The sequence below is a fragment of the Saimiri boliviensis genome, chromosome 1 (assembly GCF_048565385.1).
Source record: "Saimiri boliviensis isolate mSaiBol1 chromosome 1, mSaiBol1.pri, whole genome shotgun sequence".
NCBI classification, from domain to species: Eukaryota; Metazoa; Chordata; class Mammalia; order Primates; family Cebidae; genus Saimiri; species Saimiri boliviensis.
This window is the reverse complement of record NC_133449.1, coordinates 25,163,415-25,182,280: the sequence shown is the minus strand read 5'-3', so window position 1 is coordinate 25,182,280 and position 18,866 is coordinate 25,163,415. Positions and strand designations below refer to the sequence as shown.

Genomic DNA, 18,866 nt, shown 5'->3' with positions numbered 1-18,866 from the left:
ACATGTTTCACATGCACCTAAAAAGAATATACATTTCATTATTGTTGGTAGAATGTTCTATAGATGTCAATTTGATCTATTTGGTTGATGGTGTTGCTCAGTTCTTCCACATCCTTGTCACTACCTTCTCCCTGATCCTCTTCAGTGAGGTCATTTCATACATGTGTAATACAACTGGATTGCTTTGTCACATTCTGTATTTCATTCTGGGATCCTCTGATTTTGTTTGAAAAATTGCATGCATTAAGGTTCACTCTTTGTGGTTGGTGTGGTGGCTAACTCCTGTAGTCCCAAAACTTTGAGAGGTAGGGGCAGGAGGACTGCTTGAGCCCAGGAGTTCGAGACCAGCCTGGGCAACATAGTGAGACCCTGTCTGTACAAAATAAATAAATAAATAAATAAATAAATAAATAAATAAAGTAAATAAAAGATTAAAAAATAAAGATTCACTCTTTGTATTGTGAGGTTCTTTCAGTGTTGACAAATGCATAGTATCATGTATTCACCATTATAGTGTTATACAGAAGTTTCTCTGCCCTAAAAATTCTCCTTTGCTTCACCTATTCAGTTCACTGCCTGCTTCCCTCAAACCTCTGGCAACCACCGATGATTTTTCTGTTTCTGTAGTTCTGTTTTCTCTAGAAGGTCATAAAATTGGAATCAAACAGTATGTAGCCTTTTCACACTGGCTTCTTTCACTTAGCATTATGTGTTTAAGGTTCCCCCATGTCTTTTGATGGTTTGATACTATGTTCTGTTTATTGCTGAACAATATTCCATTTATGAAGTATTGCAGTTTATTTATACATTCACCTATTGAAGGGCATCATCACTGCTTCCAGCTTTTGGCAATCAAGAATAAAACTGTAAACATTTGGGTGCAGATGTTTTGTGTGGACATAAATTTTCAACTCAATTGAGCAAATACCTAGCAGTACAATTATTGGATCATATGGTAAGACTATGATTAGTGTTGTAAGAAACTGCCAAGTTTTTTACAACGTGACTGCTTGTACATTCCCATCAGCGATGATGAGAGTTTCTGCTGCCTCTGCATCCTTGTCAGCATTTTTTTTTTTTTTTTGAGACAGAGTCTCACCCTGTTGCCCAGGCTGGAATGCAATGGTGCGATTTCGGCTCACTGCAACCTTCACCTCCTGGGTTCCAGCGATTCTCCTCCCTCAGCCTCCCAAGTAGCTGGGACTATAGGTGTGTGCCACCATGCCCAACTAATTCTTGTATTTTTAGTAGAGACGGGATTTCGCCACGTTGGCCAGGTTGGTCTCGAACTCCTGACCTCAGGTGATCCACCTGCCTTGGCCTCCCAAAGTGCTGGGATTACAGGCCTGAACCACTGCACCCGGGCCTTGTCATCATTTGATGTTGTCAGTTTTTTTGGACTTTTAACCATTCTAGTAGGTGTGTAGTGTTATTTTGCTGTTTTAATTTATAATTTAAAATAATAAGTGGTGTTGAACATCTTCTCATACGCTTATTTACTGTCTGTGTGTATCTTCTTTGGCAAGATTTCTGTTCAAATTTTTGATTGTTTTTGATTGAGCTGTTGTCTTGTTACTGAGTTTTATGAGTTTTGTTTGATTTTTTTTTTTGAGATGGGGTTTTGTTCTGTCACCCAGGCTGGTGTGCAGTGATGTGATCATAGTTCACTGCAGCCTCGATCTCCTGGGCACAAGTGATCCTTCCCACCTAAGCCTCCTGAGTAGCCAGGACTACAGGTATGTACCACCATGCCTGGCTATTTTTGTATTTTTCTTGTAGAGATGAGCTTTTACCATGTTGCCCAGGCTGGTCTTGAACTCCTGGGCTGAAATTTTCTGACCACCTCAGCCTTCCAAATCCTGTTGGGATTACCAGTGTGAGTCATCACGCCCTGTGTCCTTCATATAATTTGTATACAAGTAGTTCATCAGATATGTGTTTTGAAAATATTTTCTGTCACTCAGTGGCCTTTTTATTCACTTAATATTATCTTTTGCAGGGCAGTTAATTTTCATAAAATCCAATTTATTGATTTTTTTTATTTCAGGGGTTGTGCTTTCCAAACTCATTCATTTGGTTTTGCTTTGGGCTTAAGATATTAAACAGCTTCTTCTAGTTAACTTTCAGTTTCAACCCTTTTATTTATTAATTTTTGAGATGGAGTCTTGCTCTGTTGCCCAGGCTGGAGTGCAATGGCACAATCTCAGCTCACTGCAACCTCCAGCTCTTGAGTTTAAAAGGTTCACCTGCCTCAGCCTCCCTAGTAGCTGGGATTATAGGCTTGTGCCACCACACTCAGCTAATTTTTTTGTATTTTAGTAGAGATGGGGTTTCACCATGTTGGCCAGGTTGGTCTTGAACTCCCAACCTCAAGTGATCCACCTGCCTCGGCCTCCCAAAGTGCTGGGATTATAGGCATGAGCCACTGTGCCTGGCCAGGTTTCAACCCTTTTAGATTTAAGAAACTTCACTTACATTTGCATACCTAGGACTCTGGTCTTCTTTATACTTTGTAGACTGAAGCTGTATTCTGGTTTTTTAAATTGGGTGAAATAAAGGTCTTGAGTAGGGTGATTTGGACCCACTGAAGATCAGACATGTTTGAATGAATGTGCCTACTGGATTTCTCTGTATGCTCACAGGATGAACTATATAGGAAGACAGGGGTGGAGAGTCCTGCGATCACAAGGTCATAAAATTTTATTTGTGCATTAGTGTGGACAAAGATTTTGGCAGTTGAAATGGGAAAAGAGGGTGGATATGAAAGTGATTATGAGGAAGGAAATGGCAGGGTTTGAAGTTAGAGTTAGTGTTTACCGTAATTATATTGGTTATATCTAGATGGTGTGGTTAAGAAAAGGCAGAGTGCTAGGAGTCCAGCTGGAAGGAAGTAGAGAGATGAACTTACATTCATGGTAGTGGTTGGTCTTTAACATTATATCAGAATGGCAAGGGCATCTAATCAGCTGTGGTATTGGAGTAAATATATTCTTATTAGGTATGGAACTGTTAAAAGCATAATCACAAAGATACAGGCATTAGTGTACATAAAGCACTGGCATGGAGTCCCCTTTTACTGGGCCTAGAGAAATGGTTTATAGTAATCTCAGTTTTTATGTATCCCAAATCCATTAATTTGGATTTTATGTAACCTGAATTATAAACTTGCTTGAAATGAAACTACATAATGCCTTAATTCCCTAGTAGCTCACTTGTAGACAAGGATTTAAATGCAGGTATTTTATTTTGGAGGTTGTCCTTGGAAAAGCCAGTAGGGGAGTGGGAAGTGAGACAGGAGAGGGAGGATAGCAAAGCTTGCAAATACAAGATTTGTTATCAAGCCAGGTACTGATTTTTTCACCGCGTTCCCACTGAGAAACTCTAGGAGCTAATGTGAAACGTGTGTCTTAGAGTTACAGTCCTTCAGGGAAAAGGTAGGTGGAGTATTTATATACTGTCTCTTTCAGTAATTGGTTAAGATTGTTTCTAGGAGGTGGTAGATCTACAACCTGTCAGGCCTGCCAGGCAGGGAACAAAATGGACTCAAGGTTAGAGAAAGAACCCTCAGGGGCTGTCAGGCCAGTGTACCTGGTAAGGGTTGGGGGATATGCGGGCACTCTTTTGACACCTTCCTTACTATCCTGCCGTGCAGTTCCAGGATCTTCAGTTCTTTTCCTTTAAGACATCATTGGAAACATTTATTTCCGCCTTAAATGAGCCATTCTAGTATCATGTTAGGACTGGCTCAGGATGTCCTTTTTGGAACATTAAATTGTGAGTCATGGAAGAGTGGTCCATATCAACAGACGTTTCCTTACCAGCCTTATACTGACCTCCAAGTTCAGCACTCTCAAGATCCAGCTATGTTCTTCCAGTTCTTGCCAGTACATCCCATCATATCATACTGTGTTAGTGAATCAGTGCTTTCATCTAAAGGAGGATCAGTTCCTCCCTATTCTGACAATGCCTGGTTGTTAGCCTAGAAGTAGTGAGGAAGGTAGGCACGTATCTCCAGGAGGGCAGGCATCTTTGGAGGCATGCATCCCAGCTGAGACCTCTGCTTAGTTTCTAGACAGGCGAGACGGCCTTCTTGTAGTAAGAGGAAGAAAGCTGCTTCTGGCCTAGAGGGTTCAGGAGAATCTTGTCAGGACCGTGAATTGAATCTCTGTAATTTGCTTGCTTTGATAATTGGAACTTGGGTCTAATTTTTAGCACAGTCTGTCTTCAGGCAAAGAAATGCAGATGCTGGCAACCAGAAACTGGACAGTGAGGCCTTAGAGGAGCATGGGTAATGCAGTAAAGGCAGGGTCTGCCACACTTGCTAGGTCAACAGATGATGCCAGTGTTATGGCTACTGTTGGGTAACAGACTTTTCTTAGCATCAGTTGGGTGTGCTGGTTCATTCTAACACTTAGGGAGCACTGACTATGTGCTGGGGATTGTTCTAGGCATTTGATGTGAGTCCTTACAATAATCCATGAGGAAGATGCTTGTGATCATCACAGTTTCACGGATGATGAATCTGAGGTTCAGAATGATTAAGTAATTTTTCCATAGTCCAACTTGGAGCTAGTGTTTGAAATTTAGTTCAATGGACTAAAACACTCATTCTTTTGTTATTCCACATCGCTTCCCAATAGATATCCCAATTATATCCATTTGATAAATGATGAACTTGAGATGCAGAGATTGAATGACAAGGTGAGTTTCAAGGCTAAAGAAAACTATAGTTAGAATTCAGGATACTATTTTGCTGTTGAATATCATGTTGAACAGTGGCTAAATTTAATACTGGCCGCTTTATAACGTTTACTATTTTTAAAATTCCATTAAATGGGCTGTCTCAAGGTTTCTCAACCTCAGCACTGTTGCCCTTTTGGACTGGATGATGCTTTGTTGTGGAATACTGTCCTGTGCATTGTAGAATGTTTAGCAGTGTCCTGACCTCTGTCTACTAGATGCCAGTAGCACCCTCCCAGTTGTGCCAACCAAAACTGACTGTAGATATTACTAAATGTCCCATGGCGGCACAATTGTCCCTGGTTGAGAACCAGGTCAATCTCTGAAGGTGGTTGTGTTATGATAGAACTCACCTAGAGTAACTCAGAAATTTGTTTTGTGAGTAGGGAGCTATACTGCTTTAAAATGGAAGCAGTACAGTGTGGTGGACAGAACATGAGCTTTGGAATTGGGTGGAATTGCTGCATCTCTTGGCCCTGGCACTTATCAGTTCCTGTAGTCTTTTTTTTTTTTTTTTTTTTTTTGAGACGGAGTTTCACTCTTGTTACCCAGGCTGGAGTGCAATGGCGCGATCTCGGCTCACCACAACCTCCGCCTCCTGGGTTCAGGCTCCTCAACTTCCTGAGTAGCTGGGATTACAGGCACGTGCCACCATGCCCAGCTAATTTTTTGCATTTTTAGTAGAGACAGGGTTTCACCATGTTGACCAGGATGGTCTCGATCTTTTGACCTTGTGATCCACCCGCCTCGGCCTCCCAAAGTGCTGGGATTACAGGCTTGAGCCACCGCGCCCGGCCAGTTCCTGTAGTCTTGATTAAATAATTTGTTTTTTCTGAGCTTTTGTTTCCTCATTTGTAAAATGGGCATTATGTCTCTCTGGTAGGGTTTTGGTGATTAAGCTGGAGGATAATATGCATGGAAGGATGACGGGGAAAAAAAGGAAAAAAAGTATTCTGTAGTAGAAGAAAGTGAAGGAAAGATACAGAAGGGAGTTGTCAAGAGAAGGAGTGAGAGGTATATTGGGAAGGTCTAAGATGGCCGGTGAACGAACCACATCTGTCCTCTTCCCACACTCCAGTCCCAGGCAACTGAGTCTGGAAGAAATTTCTGAACGGGGCTAGGTATAGTGGCTCATGCCTGTCATCCCAGCACTTTAGGAGGCTGAGGCGGCTGGACCACTTGAGGCTGGGAGGTGGAGACCAGCCTGGCTAATATGGTGAAACCCCGTCCCTACTAAAAATATAAAAATTAGCCAGGCATGGTGGCACATGGTATGGTGGCACGTGCCTGTAATCCTAGCTGCTTGGGAGGCTGAGGCACGAGAATTGCTTGAATCTGGGAGGTGGAGGTTGCAGCGAGCTGAGATCTTGCCATTGCACTCCAGCCGGGGCGACAGAGCAAGACTCCATCTCCAAAAAGAAAAACAAAGGCTTTATTCTGTATTTTTGCTTCTATTCACTGTGACTATAATCAGTGTTTTAATAAGCTTTCTAGGCAATTTTTTTTCTTTAAATAGACTATTTTTTAGAGCAGTTCTGGCTTCACAGCAAAATTGAGTGGAAGGTACAGAGATTTTCATATGCACAGCCTCCCCATTGTGACCGCCCCCCACCAGAGTGCTGCATGTGTTACAGTGGCTGAACCTACATTAATACAGCATTATCATTCAAATTCCATACTTAATATTAGGGTTCATCCTTGGTGATGTACATCCTATGTGTTTGGGCAATGTATAATGACATAATGTCTACCATTATAATAGTTTCATGGCCCTTAAAGTCTTCTGCTTATCCACACCTCCCTCTCCACCATGACGGGAATCACTGATATTTTTACCATAATTTTGTCTTTTCTAGAACATCCTATAACTGATACTGTACAGTATATGGTCTTTCAGATTGGCTACTTCCATTTAGTAGAAAGCATTCCAGGTTCGTTCATGTCTTTTCATGGCCTGATAGCTCATTTCTTAGTGCTGAATAACATTGCATTATTTGGATATACTAAAATTTACCCAGTCACTTTGGTTGCTTCCAAGTTTTGGCAATTATGAATAAATGTGGTGTAAACATCCGTGAGCAGGCTTTTGTGTGGACATAAGTGTTCACCTCCTTTGGGTAAATACCAAGGAGTGTGCTGAATCATATGGTTAGATTATGTTTAGTTATATAAGAAACCACCAGGCTTCTAAAGTGGCTATACCATTTTGCATTCCCACCGGCGATGAATGAGAGTTTCTGTTGTTCCATATCCTCGCTGGCATTTGCTGTTGTTAGTTGTAGGGTCCAGCCCTACAGGGTTCTATGAGCCTCTCCCTGCTGATGTGGACACAAGAAATTGTAGAAATAAAAGACACAAGACATAGAGAGAGAGAAAAGAGAGTTTGGGCCCAGGGGTCCACTGCTAACCAAATCGTGGAGACCAGCAGTGGCCCCAATGCCTGGATGCTTACACTTCTATTGAGTTGCTGAGGGCAGGATAGGTAGGGCGTGGCCTAGGTGGTTGGAGACTGGAGGCAGGGTAGATAGGGCATGGCAGTGATAGGGTCAAGTGCATCATGTGTCATGCAGGTAGGGGCTCAGGAAGGGCATAATGCGTCAGTACTTTTTCTGTTCTTGTCACAAAGACATTAAGATTTATGTTACTTCTACTGATTAATTCTTAGAAGAAAAAAGGAACCAGGTGCAGAAGCAGAACATGGGAGTGGACATGGAACATGACCATTGAAGCACAGCATCACATAGAGACAATTAAGCCCCCGGATGTCTGCAGGCCTACCTGACAGCCATCAGGCCTTAAGACAAGAGCTTGGAGAATCGGAGTTTTCTCCTAACTCCTCCGAGGAAGGAGATGTTTCAGCTGTTTTGGATGTCTCCTTCCCTAGCTGGCTGAACAGCGGGCGCTTTCCCAGTGCTTCCGCTGCTGCACAGCCAAGGCGCCCTCCAGCAACCTTTATGGGGCTGTGACAGAGGGCTTAAAGTGTCTTGCCTTAGGGTCATTCATTTCACAATGTCGCCCCAAGTTCACACATCCGACATCAGAGGCATTAGTAAAAGAATTAAGATCACTTATGAATAACTAATAACTACTATAGTTATATTTCTAGTTACTTTCTTCTTCATTATTTATATGGAAATAGGCTGAGGCTTTTGGCTCCTGCTTCGGCACTATGGGATCTCCTCCCTACAATTAGTGTTCTGGATTTTGGCGATTCTAACGGATGTGGAGTTTTTTTTTTTTTTTCTTTGAACATTTTTTTAGATGCTTATTTGCCATTCTGTATATCTCGTTTGGTAAGGGGTCTGTTCAGATTTTATGTGTTGTTTGATTCAGGTTTGTAATAATCGTTTACGTGACTTTAGGATACTATCATTTTGTAAGTTTAGATAATTTGTAAAGTATCTAGTTTGTGCTTTATTTCAGAAAGTCCAAAGACTCTTTTATTTAAAAAAAAATAAATTTTTTTTTAGGGACAGAGTCTTGCCCTGTCAGCCAGGCTGGATTACAGTGGTGCAATCACAGCTCACTGCAGCTTCCAGCTCCTGGGCTTAGGTGATCCTCCTGCCTCAGCCTCCTGAGTAGCTAGGACCACAGGCCCATGTAACCATGCTTGGCTAATTAAAGATTTTTTTTTTTTTTTTTTGGTAGAGATGGAGGCTTGCCATGTTGCCCAGCATGGTCTTGAACCCCTGGGCTCAAGCGATCTCCCACCTTGGCATCCCAAAGTGCTGGGATTACATGTGTGAGCTACTGTACTTGGCCTAAAGAGCCAGTCTTTTTTTTTTTTTTTTTTTGAGACGGAGTTTCACTCTTGTTACCGAGGCTGGAGTGCAATGGCGTGATCTCGGCTCACCGCAACCTCCGCCTCCTGGGTTCAGGCAATTCTCCTGCCTCAGCCCCCTGAGTAGCTGGAATTACAGGCACGTGCCACCATGCCCAGCTAATTTTTTGCACCTTTAGTAGAGACGGGGTTTCACCATGTTGACCAGGATGGTCTCGATCTCTTGACCTCGTGATCCACCCGCCTCGGCCTCCCAAAGTGCTGGGATTACAGGCTTGAGCCACTGCGCCCAGCAAGAGCCAGTCTTAATCAGAATATTTATTGTAAAATGTTAAGAAATATATTTATATTTTAAAATTTTCTTTATATTACAACTCAACTTTTTATAACCAGGCAACTTGCTTTAATGGATATGTAATTTGTAGTCATCATATAATTTGTGATTCCAGTGTATTTGAGAATGACTTACAACAGTTAAATCTGCAAGAGTTTAATCATATTTGAAAATGATTTACACAGTTTAATCTACTTAGGGAAATTATTTGGCATATGCTCTATAGATATTTTTTTCTTAATAGAGTAAGGCAAACTGCAGCTGAAATTGTCACAAACTTTGTATCAGTGAGGCTCATGTAATAGGCTATTTGTGTTCCAGTTTTTTCTTATTTTTTGTTTTTTAATTGTTTTTTTTTGAGACGAAGTCTCTCTCTGTTGCCCAGGCTGGATTGCAGTGGCGTGATCTTGGCTCACTGCAACATGTGCCTCCCAAATTCAAGCGATTCTTTTTGCCTCAGCCTCACAAGTAGCTGGATTTACAAGTGTGTACCGCCATCTCCAGCTAATTTTTATATTTTTAGTAGAGACAGGGTTTTACCATGTTGGCCAGGCTGGTCTCAAACTACTGACCTCAAGTGATCCAACCACCTTGGCCTCCCAAAGTGCTGGGATTACAGGTGTGAGCCACCACACCTGGCCTGTTCTAGCTTTTTAGACATAGAGGTTTAGAAATATGTATCTACAAGCAATAATTATTTAAGAAGTTTAATGAAAGAGTTAGGATTCCATTCTGCCACTTCATAGTTGTGTGCCCTTGAGCAAGTTAGTACTCCTTTAGACATACTAAAAGAATAGTGTCGCCGGGCGCGGTGGCTCAAGCCTGTAATCCCAGCACTTTGGGAGGCCGAGGCGGGTGGATCACGAGGTCGAGAGATCGAGACCATCCTGTCAACATGGTGAAACCACGTCTCTACTAAAAATACAAAAAAATTAGCTGGGCATGGTGGCGCGTGCCTGTAATCCCAGCTACTCAGGAGGCTGAGGCAGGAGAATTGCCTGAACCCAGGAAGCGGATGTTGCAGTGAGCCGAGACCGCGCCATTGCACTCCAGCCTGGGTAACAAGAGTGAAACTCCGTCTCAATAAATAAATAAATAAATAAATAAATAAATAAATAAATTCTAATTAATTAAAAATAAATAAAATTTAAAATTCATTTTAAAAAAAAAAAAGAATAGTGTCTATAGTACTTAGAGATTAGACGTCTGCTTCCTAATCTGCATAATAGAGATAATAATAATTCCAGCACATAGGGTTTTTGTGAGAATTAAATGAGATAATGCATATAAAGAGATTGCCAAGTGACTGGAATAGCCTGTCTGTTAATGTAAACTACTGTCACCATGTAATAGAAAATTCGTATTTAGGAGCTTTTTTAGTTAGGGGATTATATTAGTCCATTTACACACTGCTGATAAAGACATACCCAAGACTGGAAAGAAAAAAAAGGTTTGATTGGACTTACAGTGCCACATGACTTGGGGAGGCCTTAGAGGTGAAAGACACTTCTTACATGGCGGCGGCAAGAGAAAATGAGGAAGAAGCAAAAGCGGAAACCCCTGATAAACCCATCAGATCTCATGAAACTTATTAACTATCACGAGTATAGCATGGGAATGACCAGCCCCCATGATTCAGTTACCCTCTCGGTCCCACCCACAACACATCGGAATTCTGGGAGATACAATTCAAGTTGAGATTTGAATGGGGACACAGCTAAACCATATTAGGGATGAATACCTTATTTCTTTAATATAAAATTGAATATTTTATTTATATATATTTTTATGTATTAACTAACTGTTCTTATGTCCTTTATTACAGCCTTTCATTACATTTATTTTCTAAATTATATTTAGTAACATGTTTATCTAAATGAAACAGTAGAGATACGGGAAATTATCTCAACTAATCCAGGAATCTGCAGAGAAAATAACTGAAGTTAAAAATAAGACAGCTTATATTTTTAGCACAGTAAGCAATTGTATGAGCTCAAATAAATATTGATTAATATTTTAGAAGCCATCAAGTAAAAGGACAGTGGTTTATCTTTTTCTGAATCAGGCTTCCTGTTTATTTTTATTGATACCATCTTAAAATGTGTATTTGCAACTTGGTTTTCTGTACCTCTTCACAATAGAATGATTAGCACTTGATTGAATTGTCAAATTATACAGTGGTTTATTGTATCTTTCTTTGTCTCTAGGATGATTGAGGAAAGTGGGAACAAGCGGAAGACCATGGCAGAGAAGAGGCAGCTCTTCATAGAAATGCGTGAGTCTTGAGTCCTTGTTCAGATGTGCAGGAATGTTTGTGGTTTTTTTTTTTGATCAAGTCATAGCTTTTAATCAATTACAAGTTTTATGTTATAAGCTTCAAGAGAGAAGAATGAGAGTTAAAGAATCAAGGAATGGAAGGACCCCAAGCCAAAGCATGTATTTTAATAGAGTTGACTTGCTTTCTTAGGCAAGGCCATAAATAACAAGGCAGAAATGTTACCTAGAATGTCTGTGATTTTGTACCATGCCAGTCAATTTAGATCTCTTGCTGTAACTCCATTTACCATGAGCTTGCAGGTGGTGATTAGTGATTAATACATTATATTAGTTACCTTCTACTACATACCAGTTCTGAGACAGAAGGGGATTAAGTGTTAGGGCGACACCTAGAGCTATTGGAAAACTAAAAAGGATGTGTATTTTGATATATTTTTAAATTTAAACGTTCTGTTAAAAATTAGATTGTTGTATACAGTTCAAACAAAGAGAAGAAGATGGCTGAGAGAAGTGGGGTGGTTCACAATCCTTGCAGGACTGTTTTGCTCTGTGACTGTTTGTCTATGTGACCATGACCATGTGACCTTGACCAACTCAAGGTCGCATTTGCTGAACCTCAAATTCCTTTGCCATGAAATAGGGGTATTGGTCTGGACCAGTGATCATGAAACCTTTTTTTTTTTTTTGAGACGGAGTTTCGCTCTTGTTACCCAGGCTGGAGTGCAATGGCGCGATCTCGGCTCACCGCAACCTCCGCCCCCTGGGTTCAGGCAATTCTCCTGCCTCAGCCTCCCGAGTAGCTGGGATTACAGGCACGCGCCACCATGCCCAGCTAATTTTTTGTATTTTTAGTAGAGACGGGGTTTCACCATGTTGACCAGGATGGTCTCGATCTCTTGACCTCGTGATCCACCCGCCTTGGCCTCCCAAAGTGCTGGGATTACAGGCTTGAGCCACCGCGCCCGGCCTTGATCATGAAACCTTTAAAAGTACTGTACTTTTTTTTTCTCGGTGACATCTTACAAGGACCCTCAACATATGAGTATTATAAAATTGCTAGTGCTTGGCTGAAGCAGGAGAGAGGAGGAAGAGCCAGCCTGGGATAGCCCCCGGGGTCCTAGCAGAATTCTAGAATTCTGTATATCGCAGTATGAAAATCAGGGGATAAAAATCTCAGAAGGCCCAACTCTCAACATATTTGACATCGTTAGGGTCTTAGTAATGGTAGGCAGAGTTTGACTCAGCTAAGTCATGTGTTGTCCTGTCAGTCATAGGCTGGATAACTATTTGTTAGAGGTGGTAAAGGAGAAATTTTGGCATTGGATAGGCAGCCTGACTGGGTGATCATTAAGGACTTTTGTAGTTCCAAATTTCTAATTGCTAGTAATCCAAGCCAGATACCTTGGAGTCATTTCCTTTCACCTCACCTTCTACCTCCAAAGAAATCAGAAGGCATCTGAGTTTTACCAAGTACATGAGTCTGAATCTGTTCGTCACACCGCAGTGGCTTTGAGTCCAGCTTTGCAGTTAGGCTGCTTAGTTTGGATCTTGGCTGCCTCACTTCCTGGCTGAATAACCTTAGGCAAGTTAACTGAATCTCTCTGGGCCTCTGTTTCCTCATCCATAAAGCAGGGATGGCACTGACTTCATAGAATTGTGAAGATTAAATGAGATAATGTGAATAAAGCACTTGGTACAATGCCTGACACAGAGTAGGACATACTTGTTATGGATGGTTGTGTTTATCACTAATGTTTTCTTTAATCATTGGTACTTTTCTGAGAAAAAGCAATAATTTCCTGATCCCTTTTTCTAGTCTTGAACCTCTCAAATCTGCTATGATCAGCTACCAGATTGAACTATATAAATTTGTGCTGCTTTTTTTTTTTTGATTTTTTTTTTTTTTTTTGAGACGGAGTTTCCCTCTTGTTACCCAGGCTGGAGTCCAATGGTGTGATCTCGGCTCACCGCAACCTCCGCCTCCTGGGTTCAGGCAATTCTCCTGCCTCAGCCTCCTGAGTAGTTGGGATTACAGGCACGTGCCACCATGCCCAGCTAATTTTTTGTATTTTTAGTAGAGACGGGGTTTTACCATGTTGACCAGGGTGGCCTTGATTTCTTGACCTCACGATCCACCCACCTCGGCCTCCCAAAGTGCTGGGATTAGAGGCGTGAGCCACTGCGCCTGGCCTTGTTTTTTTTTTGAGATGGGGTCTTGCTCAGTTACCCAGGCTGGAGTGCAGTGGCACCGTCTTGGCTCACTGCAACTTCTGCCTCCCAGGTTCAAGCGATTCTCCTGCCTCAGCCTCCTGAGTAGCTGGGGTTATAGGCACTGCCACAATGCCTGTCTAATTTTTGTATTTTCAGTAGAGACGCAGTTTCACCATGTTGGCCAAGATAGTCTCAAACTCCTGACCTCAAGTGATCTGCCTGTCTTGGCCTCCCAAAGTGCTGGGATTGCAGGCATGAGCCACTGCGCCCAGCCTAAATGTGTGCTACTTCTTTGCTTACATTCCTTTACTTGCTTCTTATTACTTTAATGGGAAGGACCCCACTCCTGAGAATGCCAGACAAGGCCCTTCTGGCACCTTTTTTGCTCTTTCCCCTACTTCCCAATTTTTCCATCACATGCCTTGCATGTTACTTCCCAGGAATACTGAATTGGCTTTCCTGCAGATCATGTGGCTGCATGCCTTGTGCCTTTGCACAATACGGTTATCTCCGCCATCTGGCACACTGCTCCTGCCTACCCTTCAAATCTCAGCATAGGGGTCTTCTTTTCCCTTCAACTTTAAGTGCATTTATTGAGGATCTACTATGCTCCAGGCACTATTCTGGGTGCTAGGGCTACAGGGGAGAACAGAACACAGTCCCTGACCTCACTCATGAAACTTCAATTTTAGTAAAAGGAAGCAGACAAAATGGGAAACCAAATACACAAACATAGTAATTCCTGATATTCCTGATACTCAGAAGAGGCTGAGGTGCCTTAGGTAAATACACATGAGTGTGCAGGCATGACGGGGTAGAGATCTGAAGTAGTCCTGCCAAGAACTGGGTTTACTTCTTCATAAATGTTACTACTCTTACACAAAACGTCATAGGAATTGTCATCCTCTATAACAAACCTAAGGCTGACAGTCAGTTGGGGAGACACCTGGTGAGTATGGCTTCTTGGGTCTCCGCTGTTCCTTCACAGGCAGAATTGCATGGGTGACTATAGTATGCTCTGCTGGAGGACCCACCCCCTAATTTCCAGCAACGTCAACCAGAGACTCCCATATAACTACTTTCTTTGGATGCCAGAATCACCTTTTTCCAGCCATTATTCAGTTATATCATTTAGTATGTTGATTTTAGTATGACAATTTTGAATCTAGGATGATTGAGGAAAGTGGGAACAAGCGGAGGACCATGGCAGAGAAGAGGCAGCTGTTCATAGTACTCTTTCTCAGCTCTTACTAGTCTTAATATCAGTGTCTACTTAGGTAGGTAAAACCATACCATTGTTTTTCTTTTTTTCTTTTTCTTTGAGACCGTGTCTTGCTCTGTCGCTCAGGCTGGAGTGCAGTGGCATGATCACAGGTCACTGCAGGCTCAACCTCCGGGGCTCAGTTCATCTCCTGCTTCAGACTTCTGGGTATCTGGGACCACGGGCGTGTGCCATCAGACCTGGCTAATTTTCTTGTTTTTCATAGAGATGGGTTCACATTATGGTGCCCAGGTTGGCTCAACTGATTCTCCCACCTCGACCTCCCAAAGCGCTGGGATTACAGATATGAGCTACTGTGCCTGGCCAGTAACTATACCATTTTTAAAGAAAGACAGTCTTGACTCTTCCTTTTATAATTGTAATCCTTATGCCTTTTCTTGACCCAGTGTACTGGTTAGGGCCACAGATATTATACTGAAAAGTAGGAAGGACAGCAGACATCCTTGTCTTGTTTTTGATTTTCATAGGATTGTTTCTGATATTTCACTGTTAAGAGTGATGGTTGCTGCAGGTTAACCTGATAAAGGTGAAAGAACTAATATGTCCTAATTTGCCAGGAATCATTATAATTATTTTTTTTTCCTTTTTATTGAGATGGAGTCTTACTCTGTCGCCCAGGCTAGAGTGCAGTGGCACGATCTTTTTTTTTTTTTATAAGAAAAAGAATAAAGAAGAGGAAGAAAGAGAAAGAGGAAGAGGGAGAGAGAATGGGGGTATTGCTTTATTGCCCGGGCTAGAATGCAGTCTAAATATCGGTATGCCTATAATTGTCCTTAATAATGGAGATGTAAAAGAAAATGAGGGAAGAGAATAACAAACAAGGAGCCAACCAACATTTCGTTTAAACTTCTAAGTTGATATGATGTGGTACTGATCTACGTATTCCTGTATTGGGTGCGTATATATTTAGGATCTTTAACTCTTCTTGTTGTTGCATTGATCCTTTTATCATTATATAATGTCCTTCTTTGCTTCTTTTGATCGTTGTTGCTTAATTGTAACTTCTGCTTTTCGTTTATTTATTTTAACTTTCTGTTTGGTTGGTAAATCCTTCTCCATCCCTTGTTTTGAGTCTTTGTGTATCCTTGAATGTGAGATGGGTCTAGATGCAGCATACTGATGGGTTTTAGTTTTTTATTCAAATTGCCTGTCTTTGGATTGGGGAATTTAGTCAATTTAAATTTAGAATTAATAATAATATATGTGAGTTTAATACTGCCATTTAATATTAGCTGGCTATTTTGCCCATTAGTTGATGTAAATTCTTCATTATATTGATGCTGTTTACTTTTTGGTATTTTTTTAGAAAGGCTGATACTGTTTGTTCCTTTCTATGTGTAGTGGTTCTTTCAGAAGCTCTTTTAAAGCAGGCCTGGTGGTGATGAAATCTCTGCTTGCTTATTCACAAAAAACTTTATTTTTCCTTCACTTGTGAAGCTTAGTTTGGCTGGATGTGAAATTCTGGGTTGAAAGTTCTTTTCTTTAAGGATATTAAATATTGGTCCCCACTCTCTTCTGGCTTGTAGGGTTTCTGCTGAGAGATCTGCTGTAAGTCTGATAGGCTTCCCTTTGTGGGTAACCTGACCTTTCTCTCTGGCTGCCCTTAGTATTTTCTCCTTCATTTCAACCCTGGTGAATCTGACGATTATGTGCCTTGGCGTTGCTCTTCTTGAGGAATATCTCTGTGGTGTTCTCTGTATTACCTGGAGTTGAATATTACCCTGCCTTACTAAGTTGGGAAAATTTTCCTGAATAATGTCCTGAAGCGTATTTTCCAGCTTGGATTCATTCTCTTCGTCACATTCAGGTACACCTATCAAGCGTAGATTAGGTCTTTTCACATAGCCCCATATTTCTTGGAGACTTTGCTCGTTCCTTTTTATCCTTTTTTCTCTAATCTTGTCTTCTTATTTTATTTCATTGAGTTGGTCTTCGACCTCTGATATCCTTTCTTCTGCTTGATCAACTCGGCTGTTAAAACTTGTGCATACTTCACGTAGTTCTCGTATTGTGTTTTTCAGCTCCATCAATTCACTTATTTTCCTCTCTAAATTGTGTATTCTTGTTAACATTTCGTCAAATCTTTTTTCAAAGTTCTTAGTTTCTTTAGATTGGTTTAAAACAAGTTCTTTTAATTCACAGAAGTTTCTCATTATCCACATTTTGAAGCCTGCTTCTGTAATTGGAACACACTCGTTCTCCATCAAGCCTTGTTCTGTTGCTGATGAGGAACTGTGATCCCCTGCTGAGGGAGAGGCGTTCTGATCTTGGGTATTCTCAGCCTTTTTTGTCTGTTTTCTTCCCTTCGTTGTAGATTTATCCATCTGTGATCTTTATAATTACCGTCTTTGTAATTGGGTTTCTGAGTGGAGGTCCAACTTACTGATTCTCAGCGCCGAAATCTCAGCAACCCACTGCACCAACTAAATCAGCAGCGTTAAGACTGATGGTGCTTTTCTGACTCTGCACCAAGAACCGTCGCTCCAAGGCGGCGGCAAAACCGCCTCGCCGGTCACAAGAGTCGCGCTGGCGACCCGTGGGGCTCCTCCGCTGGGAATCTCCTGGTGCGTGAGCAACAAGAATTCATGTGAAGGTGTGGCGTCCTCTCGTTCTTTACGCTTTCACTGGGAGCTACAATCTCGAGCTGCTAGTGATAAGCCATCTTGGATCTCTCTCCTCCTCGCAGTGGCATGATCTTGACTCACTGCAACTTCTACCTCTTAGGTTCAAGCGATTCTTCCCCCTCAGCCTTCTGAGTAGCTGGGATTACAGGCTTGCGCCATCATGCCTGGCTAATTTTGTGTTTTTAGTAGAGACGGGGTTTATCCATGTTGATCAAGCTGGTCTCGAACCCCTGACCTCATAATCCACCCGCCTCAGCCTCCCAAAGTGCTGGGATTACAGGCATGAGCCACCATGCCTGGCTATGTTCTTAAGTCATGAATGAATATTGAATTTTATCAGTGTTTTCTGCTTCCCTTGAGATGAACGAATATCTTCTTTACTCTGTTAATATAGTGCTGGGGCCAGCCACCTTTTTCTTAAAGAGCCAGAAAGTAAATATTTTAGGATTTGCAGGCCGTATGATGAGTTCTTTGTCCAGCTACTCAACTCTGCCATTGTAGCATATAAGAAGCCGTAATAATTTAATAATCTAAATAGTTTGTATATTTTTAACTTTAATTTTCAGAATATTTCATTTTGGAGCTCTTTAAAAAAAAATAATTGTAACTTTTAGATTGAGGGAGTACCTGTGTAGGTTTGTTACATAGTTTGTATTTTTCAACCCTGTGTTACCTTCACTATGATGACTTTATATAGTATCCTTATGCCTTTATGTTTTTAGGCAACATTTTTACATTTTGTTATGAACAGTGATCAAATTAGTTTATTCTTTCTTTGCTTAATATTTTCTCTTTTAGACCCTAAGCAACACGAGAATAAGGATCACATCTGTTTATTATGGTGGTGCCTCAATAAGTATTTATTAAAAGAAGAATGGAATATATTACATAGAAATAAGGTGACAGTTTATGATTCTTACATGATATAAAATCACTTAAGAAAAATGACAGGTAACAGATGAGAAGAGTAATCCTCAACTCTGGTGCTAACGTGAAAGTTCTCCGGTTGATTCTACAAGGTACTTGATACCAGGCCTCCATGCTCAGAGATTCTGATTTTATTTTGTCTTTTCTAAAGTTTACCAGTTTTATTGGCAAAGGACTGACTTTTGGCTTTATTGGTCCTCTTAATGTATCTTTGTTCTCTGCCTCATTTGTGCTGTTTATTTTCCTCTTCACATTTAGGCAATTCTGTTATTTTTCTAACTTCTTATGTTGGGTTGCTAAGGCCATTTGTTTTTTTATGTCAGGCCTTTTTTTTTTTTCTTTTTTTTTTTTTTTTGAGACGGAGTTTCGCTCTTGTTACCCAGGCTGGAGTGCAATGGCGCGATCTCGGCTCACCGCAACCTCCGCCTCCTGGGCTCAGGCAATTCTCCTGCCTCAGCCTCCTGAGTAGCTGGGATTACAGGCACGCACCACCATGCCCAGCTAATTTTTTGCACCTTTAGTAGAGACGGGGTTTCACCATGTTGACCAGGATGGTCTCGATCTCTCGACCTCGTGATCCACCCGCCTCGGCCTCCCAAAGTGCTGGGATTACAGGCTTGAGCCACCGCGCCCGGCCCCTTTTTTTTTTTCTTATGTAAGCATTTAAGAATAAACTTTTCCATTATTTTT

At 41.4% G+C, this 18,866-nt stretch overlaps 1 protein-coding gene across 38 annotated transcripts in view; it reads left to right on the top strand.

Moving 5' to 3' along the window:
- DTNB (dystrobrevin beta) overlaps window positions 1–18,866 on the top strand; it is a 318,860-nt gene that overhangs the window by 29,385 nt on the left and 270,609 nt on the right. For all 38 annotated transcript variants that reach the window (XM_074395059.1, XM_074395056.1, XM_074395051.1 and 35 more), the window contains exon 2: window positions 11,063–11,130. Coding sequence is in view for 32 of the 38 variants with exons in the window: in XM_039477463.2 (XP_039333397.1) it covers window positions 11,064–11,130 (67 nt within the window). In the remaining 6 variants the exon portion in view is untranslated. The remainder of the gene's footprint in view (window positions 1–11,062; window positions 11,131–18,866) is intronic.